The sequence below is a fragment of the Haemaphysalis longicornis genome, unplaced genomic scaffold (genome assembly GCF_048455015.1).
Source record: "Haemaphysalis longicornis isolate Haplotype H1 unplaced genomic scaffold, Haemaphysalis longicornis Haplotype H1 scaffold_7, whole genome shotgun sequence".
NCBI lineage: Eukaryota > Metazoa > Arthropoda > Arachnida > Ixodida > Ixodidae > Haemaphysalis > Haemaphysalis longicornis.
In genome coordinates this window covers 163,727,518-163,750,695 of record NW_027526422.1, presented here as the reverse complement: position 1 = coordinate 163,750,695, position 23,178 = coordinate 163,727,518, and the positions used below count along the sequence as shown (strand labels likewise).

At 48.9% G+C, this 23,178-nt stretch overlaps 1 protein-coding gene across 2 annotated transcripts; it reads right to left on the bottom strand.

Moving 5' to 3' along the window:
• Positions 1–841: 841 nt before the first annotated feature.
• Positions 842–20,874, bottom strand: LOC144145417 (uncharacterized). 2 transcript variants are annotated; one of them, XM_077677029.1, is made up of 2 exons: positions 20,139–20,817; positions 842–887 (listed from the first exon to the last, which is right to left on the bottom strand). In XM_077677029.1, the coding sequence occupies exons 1-2, from the start codon at positions 20,422–20,424 to the stop codon at positions 859–861; spliced, it is 315 nt and encodes a 104-aa protein (XP_077533155.1). In that variant the 5' UTR covers positions 20,425–20,817; the 3' UTR covers positions 842–858. The 2 variants fall into 2 exon arrangements, 1 of the variants encoding a protein (XP_077533155.1); XR_013317497.1 differs by lacking the exon at positions 842–887 and adding an exon at positions 3,471–4,042 and having other exon boundaries at positions 20,139–20,874.
• Between the last annotated feature and the right edge of the window lie 2,304 nt (positions 20,875–23,178).

Sequence of the window (23,178 nt, the reverse complement as noted above, 5' to 3'; positions counted from 1 at the left end):
AACACACGAAAAAATGCAAATAGAGGCTTTTGAAAGCGTCGTCCTGCGTGTGGCTTTGCAAGGCTTATCCACTGTGCACGAACAAAAATATAGAAAACAGACAGTCACATCCATTGAAATTATTACAGAAGTAAAACCTGTAGCTCGACGCGGAACACATTTTAAAAGTATGACACTGTGTGTTAAGCTAATTTTAAACGGATGGTTTTACCACTCGCGCCAGTTATTTGGAACAATAGGATTCATCAGTACATATTTGCCCCAGTTTACCCTGTTTTAATTTTTATTTATTTGTGGATTCGCTGTCAGAGGCGCTCTCCCGGGCGCGGACAACCGCACGTGCGCGTGGTTGACCTTGACCGCACGAGCGATCGCTTCAAGGTAAGAAGGACGGTACCACGTGTTCCCTGGGTTTGTTCCTGGAACAAGAAGCTTTGTCATAAAGGCGTGGCGCTTTTGTCGCCCGACTGGGTGTTTTCTAAGTAAAGGCGGGGGCAATAAGCGATGCCCCACCAATCACGTTTCACTTAGTGGAAAGGGGATGAGATAAGGTCAAAAAGCGAAAGAAGCAAGTCACTCAGTTAATTCAGTCGTTTCTCTTCTAGGTGTCGTGTCAGCGGTGTTTTTTTGCTGCCCTGTTTGCGGTTGAGTATCCCTCTGTATCGTTCCTTGTGATTGAATCGAATGCTGAGTCTCTTTTCTCTGCTGCCAGGGAGAAGATCCAAGCCCTGGATGGCAGCCGTCGAGACCCGGGGATTCGGCGGCGCCTGCTGTTGCGAAACCTGTGGAGGGACTGGGCCCGTCCTGTCAGGAGTGGCTGCTGTGATGCGCCCACTGTGAGCAGCGACGGGGATTCCGTCAAAGTGGAAAACGTGCCTGCAGTGGAGCTGGGAAGCACTTCACCACAGAAGCGGTCAGGAGACCCCGAAAATGGTAAGTGCTGCGCCAGGGCGACTTTGCTGCTTTCGCGTGCTCTTGTGTTCTCTCGCTAAGCGCATTGAGTAGCTGCGGCTGCTTTACGACGTAGGCTGACATTGTTCGTGGTATGTTGCAAGTTGTTCTACAAGGAAATTTTTGTTGCTTTTCCCTCGCAGATGCTGCGAACCCGTCCAAGCGACCCCGCCTTCTGGGCTCGACGAGCCCTTACCGTGCTGCCGAAGATAAAGCCGAATTACTGGAAGAGCTTTCCTGCGACGATGAAGACGACGACAGCTACCCGGTCATGGGGGCACCATTCCCGACATCCACAGATGAATACGGTTTGCCGCTGGAGGAACCAGTGACGGACCCGGATCTGTCATTTCTGGACTAGCGAACAGCTACCTCAGGAGAGAGATGTTACACAATGCAGCGCTGGCGAAGTTTGTTAAGCTCTATATGTGGAAGTGTACCAGAACATACCGTGTTTAAAGCGCAGGCGTCTTTGTATGGTACACCAACTCGAACAAAGGATTTGAATAAATCTGTTACGTGATCTGTCATTGTAACTTACCAACTTTTCTTTTCTTTTGTACAGTGTATGTACATACTGGGAATACACAATTCCAAAATGTAATACTTAGAAACTAAAACTCGCCTAGTTTGGCTATGGATAGGCAAATCAGACATTTAATACGGCAAGTAAAGATAAATACACAAGAAAAAAATGAAATAACATGAGAGTGCTGTGTATACTGCAGTGATTGAAGCGTAAGAAATGTACAAAACGACATATATAACCTAAGTGAGTTACGAATTTCTAGACCATCTATTGAATTGATCCCCACCAATGGATAATCAAAAAGAGCAACGGAAAAGGCATTGCTTGTAATAACAAGAAAAAACGATCAAAATTGAAAAACTATGGTACCCTGCATCCTCACGTGAAATGGAAGAAGTAAAAACCAATTGAAAAATAAAAGAAAGTCACAATCAATAGAATTAACATTTCTCGAATCGAGAAACTTCCAAGGCATGAAAGTATGCAATCAAAAAGAAGGGCAACATTTGGCTGCAGTATCCAACCGTGTGATATTGAGCGAATCAGGTCACTTACGTGTAACTTCGTTAGAATTTAGTCGAAACTAATTCGTATTTAAAATGTTTTGTGATAGCTTCGATAAAACAAGAGTTCCACCGGTTTTCTGTAACCATATTCACTACGTACAGTCTTTGACAAAATTTTGTGGGCCACGGCGACCATGGCCGGAGCAGGCGCCCAGCCGACCAGTGTCGCTGCGTCTGCCGTTGTCGGCTGGTTTCGCGGCTAAATAGAGCGAGCGAAACATTTGCTCTTGCTTTTGAAGTGTGTTCGGAGCGACAAGTGCTGCGCCAAGTGCCTGCACCGAAGCGAAGTGCGCCTGCTCTGAGAAACCGGCCCCGCTACCCTTTTCGCGGTAGCCATACTACGAAAGGAAGCGCAAAAATTCCCCTCACCCTCTTTGGCCGCGTAACCAGCCGAAAGCGGCAAGCGCAGTGCCCCTGCTCGGCCACGCGCCTGCCCCGGCCACGGTCGCCGTGGCCCACAAAATTTTGACACAGACTGTACATGGCCTTGAATAGAGAGCAGACAGGAGTTCGGTAAAGTTTACAACTTCCCTTGGAACTATCCAGTCATGACGTATAAATAATACCGGCGTTATGATAGATCCTTTATAGCATCCAATTCATTATATCAGCTCATTTCAATACGGTATGTACATTAGGGCGACAGCTCTAGAGTATTTTGACACTATCTCTGTATGAGGACGGGCGATTCGTCGCAGACGTGACTCTGTGCATGTAAACAACCGCCTGTAGGGTAAACCGAAAGGATTTTCTGATTGAGGAGAAAAGCAAAAATGCCCGTGTGTACAACATTTCAGCCCATGCTATAGATCTCCACATGGTAAAAATGAATCCGGAGCCCTCCACTATAGCGCACCTAATCGCCTGCGTTGCGTCGGCGCGTCAGACCTACAATCAATCATAATAAACCGAAAAATTTGCAGCGGGGCCGGAGAAAGGCCCCGCTGCAAATTTTTCGGTTTATCATGATTGATTGATTGCAGGTCTGACGCGCCGACGCAACACATAAACCGAAAAAGTTTCAGCGGGGCCGGAGACAGGCCCGTCGGAATAAACCTCAAAGAAAGACATTTCACCGTCGGTAGAGTGTGAATTTCGGCAGAAATTTGAGTTTTAGCGTCCTTGGGATCACATGTGGGGACCCGAGCCGTGTAAGCCCCGCTGGTAGTTGGTGCGGGCCTTTTTCTGCTAAAGTACTAACTATAAAACCCACGCGTTCTTAACACCACAATTTCGTATCTGAGACCTGCCGCCGCCATATTTTGCCCCTGTTTTCTTGTTTATCCTGGGTTCAGTACAAACCTTCCGTCCATCCGGCCGGAAGTAGTAGCGTGCTCGTGAAAGTAGCAGTGTGCTGAAAATGAGTACAAAGACAGAATTGCAGTATTGAAGGATAGCGTTTTATGTTTCATTTGTGCGTCGTTTAGCGGCACGCACTTGAGAAAAGCCAACTTACGCAAACGGCCCCCCAAGAAAAAAAAGCCGCTTCTCGTGGTCGTATTTGAAAATGGGTTCCTGGCGTTATGAAGCTGACGTCCACCAAATTGCACCTTTCCGACATCGTCAATCAGTTTGGATTTAGGACTTTAACTGTCACTGAGGTTGCGTAGGAGAAAGGTTCGAGTTTTAACCATCTATCTTTTGACAACGTCTTGCAAAACAAATAAGAAATAAAAATTAGCTGTTTGAACAATTTATTCACCCGACTGCAATGTTGGTAATTGCGACTCCTGCGTGCCTTCTGGAGATTTTTGGGTCCTGTGCTGACCAAATGGCAGGTAGGGCTTGAAGACCGATAGGAAAGAAGGAAGACCTGAGTAGCCTGGTGGGTCGGTCAACTGGAACGTATTCAATTGTGCTCCCGCAATGAAGTAATCCGGATATCCTTTCCGTTCAGCATCGGAAACATGATTTCTACAACCTGGCGCGTCATCTTGGGTGGATCTCTGGCCTGGCAAAATGAGACATCGGGGCAGCTTGCACGAACCAGGATCATCTGTTTAAGTAAAAACAAGGAACGAAAACATTTATTAGTAGTGAAGGAACAGTTATCTGTTTCATTAGAGCAGATTGCGATCAGGCAAAATGGATTTGTTGATTCAGGGTGAAACACCCTCTGAAGCACTGACTGCACGCGCGTAAAAGAAACCGAGTTGGAGGGGCGTTAAGCCACGAAAGGACAGGGAACGTCGGGTTCTCAGCAAAGGCGCAATCGTTACGTTTGTGACGTACTTGGCCAGCCATACAAAAAAGAATACTAGCGAGTTTTGGCATAGCGGCTAGCGCACGCTACGCTAGCGCCAGCGGTTGCCGTGACCCCACTACGCATGTGCTCATTCGTTCCGTTGACGGGTGCCTCCCGTCGGCGTGCCCATGCACTTCCTCCAGTGATGGGTGGCCCGCCTGCCATTTCCGGGGCACACATATGCTTAAACTATCTACTATCGTAGGAGGTCAGGCGTTGGTACGAAGAACGGCGCTACGAGTAAAAGAGGAAATGCGACGGTCGCCGCGGTGTTGGTGGCGCAGAATAAGATAGAAGAAAGTGGTCGTAATGGCTGGGGGAAGGGAAGATAGCGTACAGTACCGTAATTACCTGGCGTGAAGCCGTCATTTTTACATGCCGAAGAGAATAAAGTAAATAAAAAGGAAAAAATATCCGGAGTGAAAGAAATTAGAAACCGAGAAGCGAGCTTGATGAAGCTAAACAATGTAAGTGATCTTGGTGTGGAATATTTCTGCTGTTGTAATGATGGAGCAACGGGTGCTGCGGAAGCAGCGTATCGATCGATGTCAATTTATTTTAAAAAATGGCTCCAATCGACGCTGCGAACGTGGTTGGAAAGAAAAGCTGGAAACGAAGCCTACAGAAACGTCACTGGTTTCAAAGATATGGTTCTACGAAGAGTGAAACGAGAGATTCTGCCAGCCGTTACCTGAAATTCGTTTGAGGGCGCCGTCCCAAACTCAGCAGCATCGGCCATGGTCTGGATAGAGTGGCGGACGTAGCCGCTGTAGCACGGTCGTGTGTAGGCGGAAAGAGAACCTACAAATAGGAGAACAGCGCAACACGGACAAAACACAACCACGAGCGCAGTGGTTGTCCCCTTCTTCTTATGTTTTGTCTGTGTTGCGCTGTTCCCCTATTGGTAATCATGCACCAACTCGCCCAAGCCTTAACCTTTGCAAGAAAACCTAGCCATCCTGATGTGGTAGTTCAGGGCTGGACCACCGCGTGACACAAGCGCAGACACCGAAAAAATTCGCAATGTGAGCTTAGTGACTCCCATGTATCGATTTAGACTAGATAGTTGGATAAGTTGGAGAATATTGAGAAAGGTGAGGGAACATTAATAACCGTTATTTATCAGAACCAGCTGCTCCTTTCGCCTTTCGTAATACTTCGTAAAACACAAACGAAATGGAATTCACCAATTTAGAAAACGGAGTCCCATTCGTGGCATCAAGTGCGCAAAAGGTAGCGTTTTTTAGGCGCCAGATGTCTGTATCAGGTCGCTACATTTTAACGCGATAGCGTTATTAGGCTTATTTTTCGATTTCCCGAGGCTCCTAGCCGTCCGCTATCAGCCGTGCTCATCAGGCGTCTTCGGAAATACGTCAATGCAGCATCCCGGAAGCTACAAATGAGGCAGCCAAGTTGGATGGCACCGCTGAACCTGTATTGTGGCGCTACGGCAACAGAAGTTAGGAAAGGAGGATAATGATACAACGTCAGATACGTAAGAAAAGATCCGCGTTTTCACCAGACGTCTCGCCTGTGCGGTGAAGTTAGTCATAGCCCCGTGGGTGGCAGCATGCTCGGCAGGCATGGTCTCCAGTCATGCCCGCAACTTGCGCCACCACACCAAAGCGTGTTTTCAACAAAAGATCAAAAATATACTTTTCCGGTAATTCATGCACCGAAGCTATGCGTGGGCGGAGATCATGACGTAGGGGAAGCCTCCGGAAGAATTTTGACCACTTTAAGCTCTTTAACGTGGTCCGAAATCTCGACACAATGGCGTTTTTTTCAGTTTAAATCAGAAAAGCGGCCGCCGCAGCCGGGAATTGCACCATCGTCCTCTGGCCCAGCAGCGCAACGCCTTAGCGACTGAGCCACCGCGCTGTGTTTTCTACGGGGACTTATGCGGGCGCCAACAGTGGGTGGCCTAAGAAGAAAAGGGACACAGGATTAACCCTGGTCTCCCAGCAACCAAAAAAACCATACATTATAGGTCGAGAATAGCTAAAATAAAGCTCACTATAAAGCGTGTAATAACATGATGATGATGGTTAGAGTTTTTTGGCGCAAGGCCAGCTGGGGCAAAGAGCGCCAAACAAAAGTATCTAAAATAAAATAGTGGCCACTAAAGCCAAAACAACAATAAAATCAATTAACGGCAATGGTGATGGCTGGTGTATAGGGCCAGATTTGATTATCCGTGATAGGAAATGAGGTTTAAAAAATTCACATCTGACAAGTACTCACACACACGTTTAACGGAAAACATGGCATCGTCACCCAGAAACTGAGATGGATGTAGGGGAATATGTTGTCTGTAGAGTTCTCTGAAGTGTTTGTGTCGTGTTCTGTAAAGTGCCTTGCATGTTATTAGTATGTGCACTACGGATAGGGCCTCTCCGCACCTGCCGCACTGGGGTCTAGGAGATCCCGTCAGCAGATACGAGTGCGTCGCATGGGTGTGCCCTATCCGCAGCCTTGCCAAGGCGACTTCTGTGTGTCTGTTGTGTGAGTCAGTTGTGTACCGTCCCAAGTGTGGCTTTATTACGTGTAGTTTGTTGTCTGTCTGTTCGTCCTAGTGTGCTTGCCATGTTCTGCGCAGGTGTTGTTTTATGTGAGGCTTGAGGTCTGTATATGGTACGCTTGTTATGTCGACAGTGATCCTGAGTGCAGCAACACCGGCCCTCTCGTCCGCCAACTCGTTCCCAGCGATCCCAGCGTGTCCTGCGACCCAGCAGAGGAGCAGCCGATGCTTCTCCGCATACACCGACATGATAGTGTTTAATACAAGATTAATTATGTGGTTTTTGGGGGTTTATGCGATGATAATGCGCGAACAACACTCAAAGAATCTGTGTAGATGATAGCATTGGGAATTTGATTTTCAAGGATATGTCGTACAATCAGCAAAATTCCGTACGCTTCTGCTGAAAAAATTGTGTGCACGCTCATGGTTCTGGCTGCATTGAAATTTGGACCATGAGCAGCGCACGACACCATAGTGGAGGTTTTAGAAGCGTCACTGTAGAATTCAGCACGTGGGTATTTGAACTGCAAAGAAAGAAAGTGCTGAAGTATTGCAGCTCGCGGTACACGATTTTTGTCAAGCTTTATAAAAGAAAGGTCACAGGACACAGGGCGAACTTGCCAAGGCGGTAAAATATTTAAAGAGGATGACCTGTACACATCTAAAAACAAAGCACTCAGATCCGAGGCTCGCTCTCTCGCTCGAAGAGAAAAAGGCGGAGTAACGGACGGGCGATTTACAAACAGCAGAGATGTGGATGTATCGTTAAGGACAGGATAAAAAGGGTGGTTATTCTGAGATGAAATTTTAAACGCATAAAGTAAGTCCATGTACGTTCGCTGGTTCTCAAGGCTCCACTTATTACATTCAACATATAAACTCTCGACAGGGCTAGTGCGAAAAGCACCCGACGCAAGCCGTAGCCCCAAGTGTAGTACTGGGTCAAGCATTCGCAATGCTGTTTTACTCGCCGACCCATATACCACACTGCCATAGTCCAAACGAGACCCAACCAAAGCAGTATAGAGCCGTAGTAGGAGTTCTTTGTTAGAACCATACGAATGGTGGGAGAGAACCTTCAGGATATTCATTGTTTTAAGACATTTTTGTTTTAGTTGTTTCATATGAGGGATAAAGGAAAGTTTTTCATCAAGAATTATACCAAGGAACTTGTGTTCTTTTTTGACCGGAATCGAGACACCATTCAGTTTGATGTCTGGATCTGGCCTGATCCCACGCCTTTTGGAAAACACAACACAAGTGCTCTTGACTGGGTTCAGCTTAAAACCGTTCTGATCTGCCCAGCCTGCTAGTTTCTTGACACCAAGCTGGACTTGGCGTTCGCAGATTGACATATTGCATGATTTAAAAGATATTTGCACATCATCTACATATATTGTAAAGGAAATGGTTCGTGGCAAAGCCTTTCGAAGTGAGTTCATCTTGACAATGAACAATGTGCAGCTCAAAACACCGCCTTGGGGCACGCGGTTTTCCTGCAGGAAAACATTTGAAAGGGCAGTGCCCACTCTCACACGAAAGGTTCGCTCCGCCAGGTAGCTACGAAGTGTATTAAACATATTTCCCGAGACACCGAAGGCTTTTAGGTCGCAAAGTATCCCGTATCGCCAAGCGGTATCGTAGGCTTTCTCAAGATCAAAAAACACCGTAGCACAAAATTGTTTATGGACAAAAGCATCCTTGATATACGACTCAAGGGCGACGAGTTGGTCGTTTGTGGATTGCCCAACCCTGAAGCCGGCCTGACAGCTCTCGAGAAGACCATTGAACTCTAAGAAGTACACAAGTGTCCTGTTGATCATCTTATCGAGAAGCTTGGCCAGGCAGCTTGTGAGGGCGATGGGTCGATAACTGGCGGGGAAGAAGGGTCCTTACCCTCCTTCAGGAACGCCACTACAATAGCCTCCCTCCAAGATTTTGGGATGTGCCCCGAAAGCCATATTTTATTATATAGATGTAGAAGTGCTTCAAGTGTGTCTGCGTGTAGGTGCTGTATCATTGTGTATGTAATGTTGTCTGGGCCTGGAGCTGAGGGTTTACACGTGCTCAGTGCAGCCCTCAACTCATAGAGTGTAAATTCAGAATTGTAACCAGATTTTGACCTGTTATTTTCATGTAGGGACTTCTTTTCACAAGTATTTTTATGTTTCAGGAAAGTGTTTGTGTAGTGTGCAGAGCTGGAAACGTGTTGAAAGTGTTGTGCAAGAGTGTTAGCCTGATCTTCGAGTGTGTCCCCTGTTGTACTGACCAGGGGCAGGCTATGTGTATGTTGTCCTTTAAGTTTGCGTATTCTTGTCCATACCTTATGTGCATCTGTGTATGAGTTAATGGATGTAAGGAAGGTGCGCCAACTCTCTCGTTTTGCCTCACGGCGCACACGTTTTCCGAACGCCTTGGCCCGTTTGAACAAAATGAGGTTACCCGACATGGGGTACCGACGAAGGATACCCCACGCCTTGTTCTGGGCCTCTCGCGCCCGCCTACAGTCCTCATTCCACCACGGCCTCCGCTGGTTGCGCGGAGCTCCAGAGGCGTGGGGAATGGACTTTTCGGCGGCGTCGAGGATGTGCGCCGTGAGGAGTTGAGTAGCTTCTTCCACGTGTAGGTGTCCTATGGATGAGTGGTGTAGTTTGGATGTCTGTGTAAATGTATTCCAGTTAGCTCGTGCTTCATTGAACCTATTATGGGAAAATGGACTGCTTGGGCCTTTACCTATGTATGTGAGTGAGGTGGGGAAGTGGTCACTGCCATATGGGTCAGTTCCCACTCCCCACTCGACAAGAGGAAAGAGAACTGCGGAGCCAATAGCCAAGTCAAGACATGAGTATGTGTTGTGACCTATGTTATGGTATGTAGGCTGTTTATTGTTGAAAAGGCATGCTCCAGAAGATGTAAGGAATTTTTCTATCAGGCGACCTCGGGCATCCGTTCTGGAAGAGCCCCAAAGAGAGTTGTGAGCATTAAGGTCGCCTGTAAGGATGTATGGTTCGGGCAGCTGGTCAACCAGCGCCTCGAAGTCGGAGCTCGTAAGTGAAACATCAGGAGGAATGTATATAGAGCATACCGTTATCAACCTATTAAATATTATTAAGCGTATGGCTACAGCCTCAAGGATAGTGTTCAAGGTGACAGGGTGGCATGCTAAGGATTTCCGGACGATTATGGCCACACCGCCAGAAGAGTGTGTGCAGCCATCCCTGTCTTTCCTGTATACCCGGTAACTATTCAAGAAATTTGTGTGTTTAGAATTCAAATGTGTTTCCTGAACACACATTACACTTGGCTGATTGGTATGCAGAATCTCACACACGTCGTCAAGATTATTCAGAAGGCCTCTGCAGTTTCATTGAACAATATTTTCTCTTCCCATTATTTGGTGTGAGAGCTACTGGAGTGTGTATGTTTATGTGTCGTCTTTCGGGGCTGTGACTCTTGGATTGGGCTTTTTGGGCGGCCTATCTGAAGGCTTGGACGTCGAAGGCCGCTCCTTGCGCTGCGTTGCAGGCAAGAACGGCAGGACGTCCATCTCGTCGTCCGATGTCCTGGGTGTGCCCGTCAAACCGGGCACCCCGGACTTGGCCCCCCTTCGGGGGCCCTTCGTTTGAGCCGCCACCGCCGGTGGTGTCGGAGGCACCAGAAGTGGTACGGGCGGTGCGGTGGCGGTGGGAGTCGGTGCGGGGCTCGTGGTGTCCTTGGCACACTCCAACGCACTGGACGATGGGGAGGCACGGACGGGAGCGGCACCGGTCTCGACGGAAGAGGTTGCCACCACAACCGCTGCTGCCTCAGCAAGCGGCGTGGTGGTGGGTTGGGCGGCCAGAGGCAACCCAGGGGGGGGGGGGTGGCGGAGGGACCAAGTCCGACTCGCGGTACTGGGTCCCAGCCGAAACCAGACGCCGCTCCGCCCCCCGGCGAGCCGCGTCGGCGTACCTCCCCAGGGGGAAAGAGGCGAACCTCTTCCGCGCCTCTGGGAAGGTGATGTTTTCTGTCACTTTTAGATGGATTATTTTCTTTTCCACTTGGAATTTTTCACACTTCCTGGAGTAGGCCGCATGAGGGCCCCTGCAGTTTACACATGTGAGGTTGTCAGAAGTGCAATTGTCAGTGGGGTGGTTCTGCGCTGCACATTTCGCACAGGTTGTTTTGCCGCGGCAAGAGGTTGTGCTGTGCCCGAACCGCTGGCACTTAAAGCAGCGGCGCGGGTTCGGTATGTACGGTCGAATAGAGCATCGGATGTAGCCTGCATTTATATATTGCGGAAGTGTCGAACGGTCGAAGGTCAGGATAATGTGTTTGGTTGGGATTATCTTATCGTCCCTGCGCATCGTGATGCGCCGCACAGCTGTGACGCCCTGGTCCTTTAAACCTTCAAGAAGGTCGGAATCTGTTTCTGTAAGGAGATCCGACTCTGAAATCACACCCTGGGAGCTGTTCAGGCTCCGGTGGGGCGTGATCTTGATGTCCAGATCATGGATGCGAGTTTGGGCAAGAAGTGTGCGGGATTGTTTTTCATTGTTGAGTTCGACAAGGATTTCTCCTGTCCTGAGCTTTTTGGCTTCATACTTTTCACCTCATGTGCTTCGCAGAAATTTCGAGACAAGGAATACCGACAGTGAAGCGACGGGTATCGTTGGGTCAGCTGACTCGATCACAAGAAAACGAGAATATATATTCATGTTTGTTGAAAGGACAGTTGTTGACAGAGGTGGGAATAAAACTTCGGTGCGGCCCCTTTTCGGGGGCCGATCACGTCTGGGGGGGGGGGGTTTAGAAAATGCCATATATCATAGTATAGAAGCAGGGAGACGGGGATACTTTCTTCCACAACCTTACCCTGATGGCTGAGGAGGTCCCGGAGCTCCCTGCCTGGTAAACAGACAGGGAGCCCATCCGCCGGAGCTTGACCTGGGCTCCGACGGCCTCCGTTTGAGGTTTCTACCCTTCACCTTAAAAACACATCACCACGGTTGGATCCAGCTTATGTTTGGGGGCTCGGGGTCCGCGGTATCGCCAGTACCGTCACCAAGATTGCTCAAGGTGCCCCGTGCGGGGAAGCGTGTAATAACATAAATGTTCAATACTCCCACTATACAATACACCTTTCAATACTCCCACGGTTATGTCTCCGCGGCAAGCTTGGTTTCGTGAACGACAGATGGCGCTACGCGGTCAAGTTAAACATCCTCCTCAAAATAGGATAGAATATCCCTCCAGAGAACAGCCACAAAAAAATGTTCGGCGGGGTTCTAGACAAGCGAGTTGTTGCAAACTCACAATTGCCACAAACAGAAAATCTTTAACCAAATATTGCCAACAAATGAAACGTTTAACCAAAAGAAGAGCAAGAAAGAAAAAAAAATGTAAGACGCGTGCAACCAATGATCATGACGAGAATATTGCAGAGCCTACTAAACCACAAATATACCCGCACCAAAGAAAGCGAAAAAAAAAATTATAATCCTCGGAATTTTGACCGTGAGATGAACTAACAAAGGGCGGACCACCAGGACAAGAGAATGCACTTTCATAAAGGGGTCTAAAAGAAGGGGACGCCGTTTACTTGATGGAAGGGTAAAATAACAATATTCGCATAAAAGAATGGACACGGGAAGCGCAGGACAACAGGTTGTGGGTGATAATGACGATGAATAGGACCTCAACTTGGGTTTCCCTACGCATTTCAAGAAATCGCAGAAACCACTCTCCTTGCGCCCAGAAAGCGGATCTAAAAACAAAATCAGGTAGGGCCATCGTACCCCCTTTGGAAAGAAACCTCACCCCAGGACAGAAAAAAAAGTCAGAAACCCACCCCCCTCCGCCTTTGCAAGGAAACTTCTGCGTGCCCGATAGACATGGCACCTATCCAGCGACTACACATAAAAACTCTCCTCTAACAAACATATATATACAATCCTACACAAACCCGCCGTGCTGGCTCAATGGATAAGGTGTTGCGCTGCTGAGAACGACGACGCGGGTTCGATACCCGACAACGGCGAACGCTTTTCTGATGGAGGCGAAAAGCAAAAACGCCCGTGTGTACGAAATTTCTCCGCACGTAAAGATCCCTAGGTGGTCAAAAATATTCCGGAGCTCTCCACTACAGCGCCCGTCAACACCTGCGTTGCGACCGCACGTTAAACCCTAAAATCAATCAATCAATCAATCAATCAATCAATCATTCAATCAATCAATCAATCAATCAATCAATCAATCAATCAATCAATCAATAAGGAATCCTACCCAAGAAGGTGCGGTATGAAAGGCTTAAGTTTATTCTTCTAAAGTTTCAATATCATCAGACCACAGTATACAGCCACACCTAGATGTACGAAAGCACGAGGGCCCAATTGTCGCAATTGACTACTCTGAGCAACCTTTGTGACTGCATGACCCTACAACATGCAGAAACAAAGGAGTTCAAGTTGGCGCCATTTACTTCGCAATACGAATAGCGGACGTATCAAACAGAAGTATAAACTCATTACCGACTCACAAACGACATTATACAGTTTTTTGGAGGCAGAATATCTGCGCTTCGGCAAGATATTCCCATAATGCAGAAAGTTACTTTGTCACCTGTACAGCCGCTTCCAATGGTCTGGAAGCGAACGACGAACTATACAAGAGGCACACGAACTGACATACACTCTTAGAAATCAGTGGAGTATATGAAGATTCCAGCAGTCATTGTAAAGCGTTGACGCACTCCCCTCGAAAGCTGCGGGGAGTTGGATGCAATGTTCCCTCCCCACGTGGGGGAAGAGCAAAACTGACCGCGTACCCTTGTCGTGTGGGGCGGAGTACAGCGCCAGTTCCGCTCCCGCACCAGTGAAGTGTAAACCTGTGCATCGTCTCCCTCTCACCAGTACGAAGAGTAAAAATTCACTGTCATTATTTTTCTGTGCGGGAGTAAGCATGGAGATGCAGTCCTACCATTTACGCACACCAATACATCAGGGATGTTTTATTTGCATACATATATAATATATAATGCAGTGGTGTAAAAAGCGTCCGATCACTTCCTCCGCGCATTAATAACGCGCAAGCATATGAATTCGCGTAAGGATTGCACGCTGAGTTCAGTGACATGAATGAAACAAGCTTAACAGAACCAAAAAATGCATGGCTCCTTTTTTTTTCTTTTTCCCTATGTCATGACGTTGTTATCGACATTTAAAAAGTTGGCAGACTATGCATCATAAAAGGGTCGCACCACGGAGGAAAGAATACTGCATGCCCATTTCAGCCGATCTGCCGGCAATTGCGCGCGGCACCGTGCATGTCAAACATGCATGCGTGCGTAAAGGCCACAATACATGGAGCGAATATGCGACGAAAAGAACGAACAACGCTCAGCAGCGCGCGCCCGACGCCCGGCTGCGGAAAAAACGTCATCCTCCGCCAATCTAGCTGGGTCAAAAAAAATTCCCGCACCTTCCCGCGAGGGGAACACGAGTAAATGCAGAGCATTGGGGGTCGTTAACGCCGCGTAAAGTCACGTTAGGGTGGGTAGTTGGGTCGTAGTTGCGTTGGTGTTGGTTTGGGGTAGAGAGTGGAGAGTAAAGTCGCATTAGGGTGGAGCGAGCGTCAACCAAGCAAGGAAGGAGCAACGCAGTGACTGAAGCTCGAGCGACCGCTAGCCGCTTTATAATTGCAGCGCGCGCAGTAGAGGGAGAGCAGTACGGGGGGGAGAGTGCGCATGCGCAAGTAGCGCGCGCCCTTCCACGCCCCACCGCGCCGCTATCACGCACCTGTTACGCCGAGACCGCGACGGAGCAAACGGGCTGACTACGACGCATGCGCGCGCCAGCTGCTGTTGAGAGAGAGGAGGGAAGGAGGCGAGGCGCACCTGCTGCGGACGCGGAGCTGTGGACGCTGTCCGACGCAGGAAGAGGCGTGGCTAAGAAATGCTCTGCATTTAAAAGTTCATCCGCGGCGGAGCGGCAAACCGAAGGAACCAATTTACGGGCCGCTGCAGACGGCCGCTTTGGAAGAGTTTGATAGACGTGCGCTTGTCCCGCGCCTAGTGGAGCAAAAAAAAAGCGGATTCCAAATCTGACGTCGATTGAGGAAAATAGAGTGGCAAGAACTGAAGTCCGCGCTGTTCTGATAGCTCAAGCTTCAAGCGCAACACGGTCCCGACCCAACTAACGTGGCTTGTATCACAGAGATAGCCATGTCCGACAGGTTTTTGTAGGCTAAATAAATGAAATCCGGCTACATAACTTGTATTAGCAGCAACTTGGGGAACGTCTACAAGATGGGCGTGTAAGGAACAGGCGATATTACTGCGAGGGAATCTCAAATACAGCCAAATAGAAGCAGCCAGTCGTATGTATTAAGAACCAGGCTTGACACGCCCTATTTTGCACTTAAGAGCCTTCTAGTGAGGCGGAGTGCAGGTAGAACGTCAGTTCCATGATCTTGGAGTTGCTGGTTCGAATCTCCCCAGGGACACTGTTTTTTTTTGTTTCGTTATTTACTGCATTTAGCGCTTTTGGCAACTGAAAACGCATATTTTAGGCGAACAAACACCCCAGAGTCATGCTAAATCGTCAAACCACGTGCAACCCAAGCGGGAATCTGGCCGAAGAAGCCGCCAGGGACCAAGATCTTCTGGGTGACTAACGTGGCAAAGAGAGTCCAACCTCTCTACTTCTGGGCAAATAAAGTTCTTTCTCTCTCTCTCTTCTTGATTGGGTCTGTTTACTAAACAACGACTTTGAATATGGGCATGGAGTTAGCCATACTGAGAGCATAAAGCGTCAACGCGGAGGTGGACGCCGTGTCTTCGTAGTTCAGACCGACCATGGAGGAAAGTAAAGCTGATCCCGACGAACATACGGCGTCCTGCCACGGCGGATTTTCCGCCACGCGAACTACGTCGTGAAGGTTCGCTCCGTCTATTGTGGCCCTAAAGGGACACAGAATTTATTTGTAAACATTGCGGGATTACTAGCGCAACATGTAGTCCGGAGTCCATAGGACATATTTCGACCATTCTGAGTGCGTTTACACGAATTTGTTTAGTAGCAAAATCCATTCAAAAATGCTGTCCTCCTCTCTGCATCCTCGCCAAATATCTGTGGCGTTTTGGTGTGACGTCAGGAGGAAGTTGGCATGACTGCGCTACTGCATGGCTCGCCGACCTTCCGACAGAGTCAGTCGGCCCAGCGTTTAGTCTGCCGGCCACCGACGGGTCGCCGTGATTCGTTAGCTCAGTTGAAACTAAGCCACAACACGTTTGTAAATGGAAGAACGTGCGTTTCTTTAGTTTGTCAGTTTGTACACTGGGTCAAGCTCCAAGTACAGGTCGCTCCACACAAGCTCTGCACAAGCGACATGCGACGCTTCGCGGACTGGCACGCTAGTAGGAAACTCTAAGGCCACTTGAAGGTGGAAGAAGAGTCAGCGAAGTCAATATAGGTACTAAGGAACTCAAATCAACTGAAACTTTTACCGTACAGCGTAAAACTAGGGAGCCGGGAGCACTTTATTTTTGCACCGGGTGAACAAGCAGAGCGGTCAGCAGCACGACCACACACATGCAAACGCTTTCCCGTCTGAAACAATGCAATTGCTAGACGTGAGATATTGTGGAAATTGGGGGGATGCTTACTGCACGAGCGCCATACAACAAATAGTCACCTAAGCTGCTTGAATTGATTATAGGGTTTAAGGCGCCGACGCAACACAGGTGATGAGGCGCGCCGAAGTGGAGGGCTCCGGAATATTTTTGACCAACTTTTGACCAACGTGCGCCGAAATCTCGTACACACGGGCACTTTTGCTTTTCGCCTTCATGAGAAAAGCAGCTGCCGCCGCCGGGAATTGAGCCCACGACCTCGTGCTCAGCAGCGCAATGCCTTTGCCACTGAGCCACCGCGGCGGGGCCTAAGCTGCTTGAAATGCTAAAACTAAAGAAAGGTGTAAACTGGTTATACATAAGATACCTTATATTTGCACCACCCGGAGGTCGTACCTCATGGCAGAGTGGTCTGTAGCGCTAGGTGTATTGTTTTGCAAATCGTAAGTTCGAATCCCCCAGGGTGATTTTTTTTTTATTTTAAGTATTTTTTTTCGCTTTCGGCCGATGTTTCTAGTCTGAGTTCACCATTTTTGGGCCGTAATGTACGCGGTTCCGTGCACGAGCGAGTTCGCAGAACGCTGGCGAACTGACACTAACGCGCTTGCGAGTTCTCTTTGGCGTGCTGTTGCCATAAGCACCAACTGCTTGCGGGAAGTGGGCACAGGCCAAAATCAGCAGACCCTTAGCCTGGTGCGAACACGGTTTTTAAGTGCAATGCACTTCTTAAGCGACCCTGAACCTGCGTCCACCGGCGATGTCCGCGCACGTGGAGATGGGCGCGCGCAGCCTGGCCGCTGACATAGCACATACCCACGTGGGGGATTGGCCAGTAATCTCCTCGTCTTCCTTAACAACGGGGGTGATAAGCGCGCTCTGCCTGGCCGCTGACATGGCACATACCCACGTGGGGGATTGGCCAAGAATCGGGCGTGAGAAGGGCTAATGCACCTGCTTAAAGCAGTACTGACACGAAATTTCAAAGCTGAGATCCGCTCTAGCAATCAAGTACAACGACAACACAAATAGGTGTCTGTGAATAAATGCATATTTCTTTCTTTGTAGTTGTGTGTGTGTGTGTGTGAGATCTCTCTTTCGCGAACATTACCGAACCGCGCAAATTTAACTCGTGCATTCGCGCTTTCACATTCTTCCCCTCGGGGAAATGCGGGGAATTTTTTACGATACAGGTATGAGTGAGGCAAGCTGGAAATATGGGGGAAGAGAGCATGGCATTTGAGCGTCTGCCGTGACGCGGGGGGCGTACAACCATTGCGTAGGCCTCGGCTAGTGATTGGTATGAGTCCAAGCCGTCCTGGGAGGCTCATCTCTTAAGCATTTTACAGCCGAAAACATGGCAGAAGCGCGGTATGACGAATATTAAGATATCGAGAATTCCCATGCAACGATAACGTCAGATGTCAAGCATATTGCTTTACAGAACCGAAAAAGGAACTTGTTTAATGCTAACCTTGGGCATCGTCTAATCGCGGTGTACCTCCTCCCGACGTCACAGCCTTTAGATGGTGCGGCCGCCGCAGACCGTGCACGGTAGTTTTTCTTCTTTCGGGCTTTATAAAATAATTACCGACTTATCGACCGGATAAACAATGAAAAGTGTGTTAATTTGAGCCAGTTTACGCAGTGCAAGCATCTCGACAAATTCACTTCAGTGTCCTTTTAAGACGTCGACGGCCGCCGCGCCAGCGGCGAGCAGTGGCGAGGAGCGGCCGGGCAAAAACTGGCGCACGATATTGGACAGCTTATCTTACGAGCTCCCGTCGCTGCCGCCGCTCCCACAACCGCCGATGCCCTGTTGAGCAGAACTGACTGTGCGCAGCACTGAAAGTGCGCTTTCTGTCGTCCTGGAACCGATATACAGGAACTCTACGGTCGACTGACTGATCGCGCCACACCGTGAGGTCCAACCAGCGCGGAATACACGGCGGCGATTTGTAAACAATGTGCTACGCATGAAATGGACTTTGAAACAGACGCGTCATGCAACATGGGAAGTTAGACCTGCACTTATCGTCATGCTTGCTTCGACACAGTACGACGCCTGCTCGCTGACTGCTTGCTTGCGTGTGCGTCAGCGTTAGATCAGGAAACCATGAGCAAGCCATATATTTGTTTGTTTGTGCGCGCGTGCGTTCGTGAACTAGTTTTTCTTCTAGACGAACATCACGGCGGCGGCGGCACAGAGGCCGATACTGGAACTTTGTGCACTGTGTTGCTAGCGATGCGCGCGCAATTGACTGGAGGGCATGCATTCGCGGCCTTCGCGGGCAGATTTGAAGGGCGGCTTTTGTACCCACGTGCAAACAAAGAATTATAAATTTCGCTGAGGAATTTATTGATTCATTGTGAGGTTTTACAAGCCGACGCTAGAGAGGTGATGAGGCGCGCCGTAGTGGAGGGCTCCGGATTATATTTGACCACCTGGAGATCTTTAACGTGCGTCGAAATCTCGAATACATTGGCGTTTTCGCTTTTCGCGTCGATCAGAAAAGTGGCCGCCGCAGCCAGCAATCGAACCCGTGTCCTTGGCCTTCCGCTGACAAAAGCTTTAAAACTGAAAGAACACTATGATCGAATGAACGAAGGAAACAATTGTTGTAGTGGACTAGCAATGCAATCGCTGGGACTTTATCACCCTCCTACACACAAGAACGGAAAAGCGGAAATCTTTGTTGCGATATCCGCCTAGCGGAAATATAAAACATATGCTTAAAAATTGTTCAAGATGCTCAAAAGGTCATTAGTATATTGGCTACAGGCATAATAGCTAAACGCTTCATGGGAGTTCTTCTTTCCACAATGATGAAAGTTCACACCCCACCAACACAAGGACAAAATGGTTCGGAAAGGAACGGCACCGCCGACAAAAATCCACGGAAACTTGCATGCCGTGCTACTCTTTGACAACGAGTGCCACACTTCCTTTTCCTTAAAGTATTAGGAGCGTCTCGTCATCCAGCGTCTAGGAACACAATCGTTCCCAGCGTCACACTGGAATCTGAACGCCGAAGAATCGTAAACCATGCGCAGAATACAAATCTACACATATCATTTACGAGTGCGGCGAACGAGTGCGGTAAAAATAGTGCGTCATAGACGAAGACAGAGAAGGGAAAACGCCAACATGGCGCTAACCCGCAACTGAAGATTTTGACGAAGAAAAACAGCCATAATTTTAGTGTCAATCACTGAAAACACAAACAAGAAAGAAAAGAGAGGAAGCTAGCTAAAACTAACTACCACGCTCAGCGATGCACACAGCTGTCATGGGCGAGCAAGATATGCAAGCTCTCTTTGAGAAAGAGAGATAGAGGGCAACTTATACATTTTTGGAGCTGATTGGCCATTGCACTCGCGAGATTATGGAGGCGCATTTGCAACTGAACATCAGTGGTGGTTGGCTCCCTATCTTAGCGACAGGGAGAGGGACCGTTCCTACGAGACCACTGCGCCCATACCGGCAATTCTGGTAACATGGTCGCACCAATGGGTAACATACGACCTACACCGGATTTACAGAAAGGTTAGGCGTACACTGTTAAGAGTGGCGCACACATCGAGCAGGATATGAAGAAGACCCCGACCGTACGGACAGTTGTTTTACGGGGCGTCTCTAGCCCTAAGGCTAATTAGCCAGCAATGTGTGTGCAGTTCTGTGTGCATCCGGATCCTAATATCTCTCGTACACGTACCTTCTGGCTCGTCCCGCTTCCGTTTGCGCGGGGTCGTTCCGCTTACGGATGTTGCAGTCTCGTCGACTTGCACATTTGCCGTCCTGTGATCACTGCTTCGACATTCAACCAAGTCTGCGGCCTGGCAGTGTAGGTAGTCGTGAAAACCAGTCGGGAACCGTGACCATTTGCGCACAAAGTTCTGCAGGAGCAGGCATTGGCCAATGCTTCGGTCACTTCTGCCCTGACATAGCTTGTCGATCTTCATCTTGGCGGAGGAAAGGGCTTCACTGATGTCCACAGGCATGGCAATAGCGGTGGCGCTACACAAGCAGCCGAGGTAAAGTTTCACTTCACTTGTTCCGATCTGGACGAGAGTGAGCACGCACGTCCACACTTTTCGTGTTTGTGAGAATGTAGTGCACTAACACGTCCGGCACAAGGCCAAGTAGGTAATACAGTGGTGAGCTCCCTTAGGATGAACACGCGAGCGCGTGGCCGCCGGTACTATCAGATCAGCCTACCGGGCCCCACCCGAACCATCACGCATGCGCTGTGTATGCCGAGCGAAACTATGCTTTCAGCGCGCGCGAATCGCGTCATTGGAACGTCTGCTCGTCGTCTGCTATGTTGCGTATCGGCTGCTAATGGTATGTTTCCGTTATCCGCGATTCCTATATTCTTGCATGAAAACGCCCAAATGTAAAATTGCAAACAAACATAGTTTTCTCCCGTAAACTGAATTAAGGTCCTAGCGCCTCAGCCACCTTCAAATGACCAACTTATTCCTGATAAACATTGTGCGCATGCGCGTCTTCAGTTTCTCTGGCAATACGATTTCAGGCGTCTAGCAACTGGGAGTCTGTCACATGCGTGTTGCGTTTGTTGGCATATCATTTCATCGACAGATAACGGGTTCCCAGTGTGTCCACCGTATTGGTACAGCGTGCCAAAATTGCTGCAGATGGTCATGGTACGAGTACCGGAGGATCAACGACACGATATTTTTGGGCTCGCAAAGAGCGGGTATTCGCGACGGTATATTGGTTCTTTTGTAGAGAGGCCTTTTAAAACTGTGAACCAAATAATTCAAGCCCGTGAGTACGAAGTTCGCACCCACGATGTACCCAGGGTGCCTCCGCCTTGAGTAACCACGGAGGACGAATATGCCTGCATCGTCGCCGCAGCAGTGCAGGACCGTTTTCAATCAGCGGGAGCCATCCAACCGACACTGGACCTGGATGTTTTCGACACTACTTTTCGCAATCGGCTCCAAAGCGCAGGCCTTTGAAGTCGTATTGCGGCGCAGAAACCACTACTCACAGTTTCCAACAAGAACGCCAGGCTCCACATCGCAACACAGCAAGCCTGCTGGAATACGAGGACTGAGGCAGAGTGATTTTTTCGATGAGTTCAGGTTCTGCACTCGACAAGACCAAAGAGCGCACGTTTCGGTAAGACATATTTACTCATACATTCATTGTTGTGTACGGGGTCTTGACTGTTTATTTTATTTCTATCATGCAGTAATGATCCAGAGAACGCGCAACGTGTCTCGGCCAGCGGTAGAGCAAGCTTCAGCGTATGGGGCCCAATGTCCCCACTTAGCTTTGGTGTTCATTACCGTATTATAGACACAACGACGTCCGTGCAGTATTGCAACATCCTTGGTGGTGTTCGGACACCTTATGCTCAACGCTTGTTCCCCAATGGCAATTAAATATTCCAGCAGGACATTTCACCGGTTCGTTCCTTTAGGGCGATGAAAGATTACTTGGCGCAGCAACAAATACCGTTGTTGGAATGGTGCCCAAAAGGAGTGGACCTTATCATATTCAAAAATGTGTGGGGCCGTCTGAAAGCTGCCATGGTTCTCAAGGGAATTCATGCGGCCACACCAGACCACATGTGGGCGGCAATTAGTGACGAGTGAGAGTGACTCGGGGGCGATCAGGCTTTTGTTTCGGCCCTCTACCAGTCCTTGCCATCTCGCATAGATGCAGTCATTGTCGGGGATGTGGAGATGCCCCGTTACTGAGAACAATGCAGTCCTGTATCACAAACTTCCATGTATGAATTGTAAGCCTTAAATTGCACGCTTCTATGAGCATTTAAAAGGCTTTTTGTTAGCACGTGAAAAACTAGAGCTGATAAAATCTGCATGATCTCTTGAATGAGTCTTCTTGAAGCAAGGGTTGAGTTATGCTGCTGCGTCTAAATCATTGCATTGGAGGTAAAATACTGATTACCACTTACTGAGGTATATTTTCGTGTGGATTCTAGTCTAACAGCCACTCTATCATACAGTGGCCGATAGCTACACCACTACAAGCGCGATGAATAGGGCAGACGACGCGCAGACGCTCCGATGACGCTGTACGGGCGCTGAAAGCATAGCTTCGCTTTGCACGCACAGCGCATGCGTGATGGTTTGCGCGGTGCGCGGTAGGCTGCTCTGATAGTACCGACGGCCACACGCTCTCGGGTTTACCCTGAGCGAGCTGTCCACTGTACTGCTCTGTGTAGGCGTCTTTCCTGATGTCGTTTATTCGCTGTCATCTATTCAAAACTTGTGCGTTTTTCCTTCACCCTTTTTAAGCCGTCTATGGGCATCAGAGTGGACGAAGCACAACAACTTAGGCAAGTGCCAGAGTGCTGGCATTTTTTATTCTTTACGCTGATTTTTCTCAACGAAATAAAAAAACGTGGCGCCAACGAGACGTGGACGATGAAGAAAAGAAACTACAGATGTCGTGTCTGTCAGCGCAGTCGCTTACTTCTAGGCTTCTTGGTTTTTCGCTTTCCTGGTCCAGGTGATCGGCCAACCTTCCGGCGGTTTAGCGGTTGTTTCCCGTCATTCTTTTGGTCTTTTCTTTTCTTCCAGGTGGCTGGTTTCTGCACCTAGATGTTTTTTGACTCCCATGACTGGGAGAGTTCCCCCCGCGCGGCCTCTATTCGTCCGCAGGACGTGCCATTGGAAGCCCTAAAGCGCAGTGGGGAGGGGAGCGTCCCTGTGGCCTTGCTGCCAGTGACTGGTGGATTCATCCGACTGAAGAACCCG

Bases quoted from the DNA above. Each gene is read 5' to 3' on its own strand.
- LOC144145417 (XM_077677029.1), bottom strand. From the start codon at position 20,424: ATGCCTGTGGACATCAGTGAAGCCCTTTCCTCCGCCAAGATGAAGATC. The intron at 888-20,138 runs GTACGTGTACGA...AGTGCTTCCCAG, and splicing joins GAAGCGGGACGAGCCAGAAG to CTCCACTGCAGGCACGTTTT.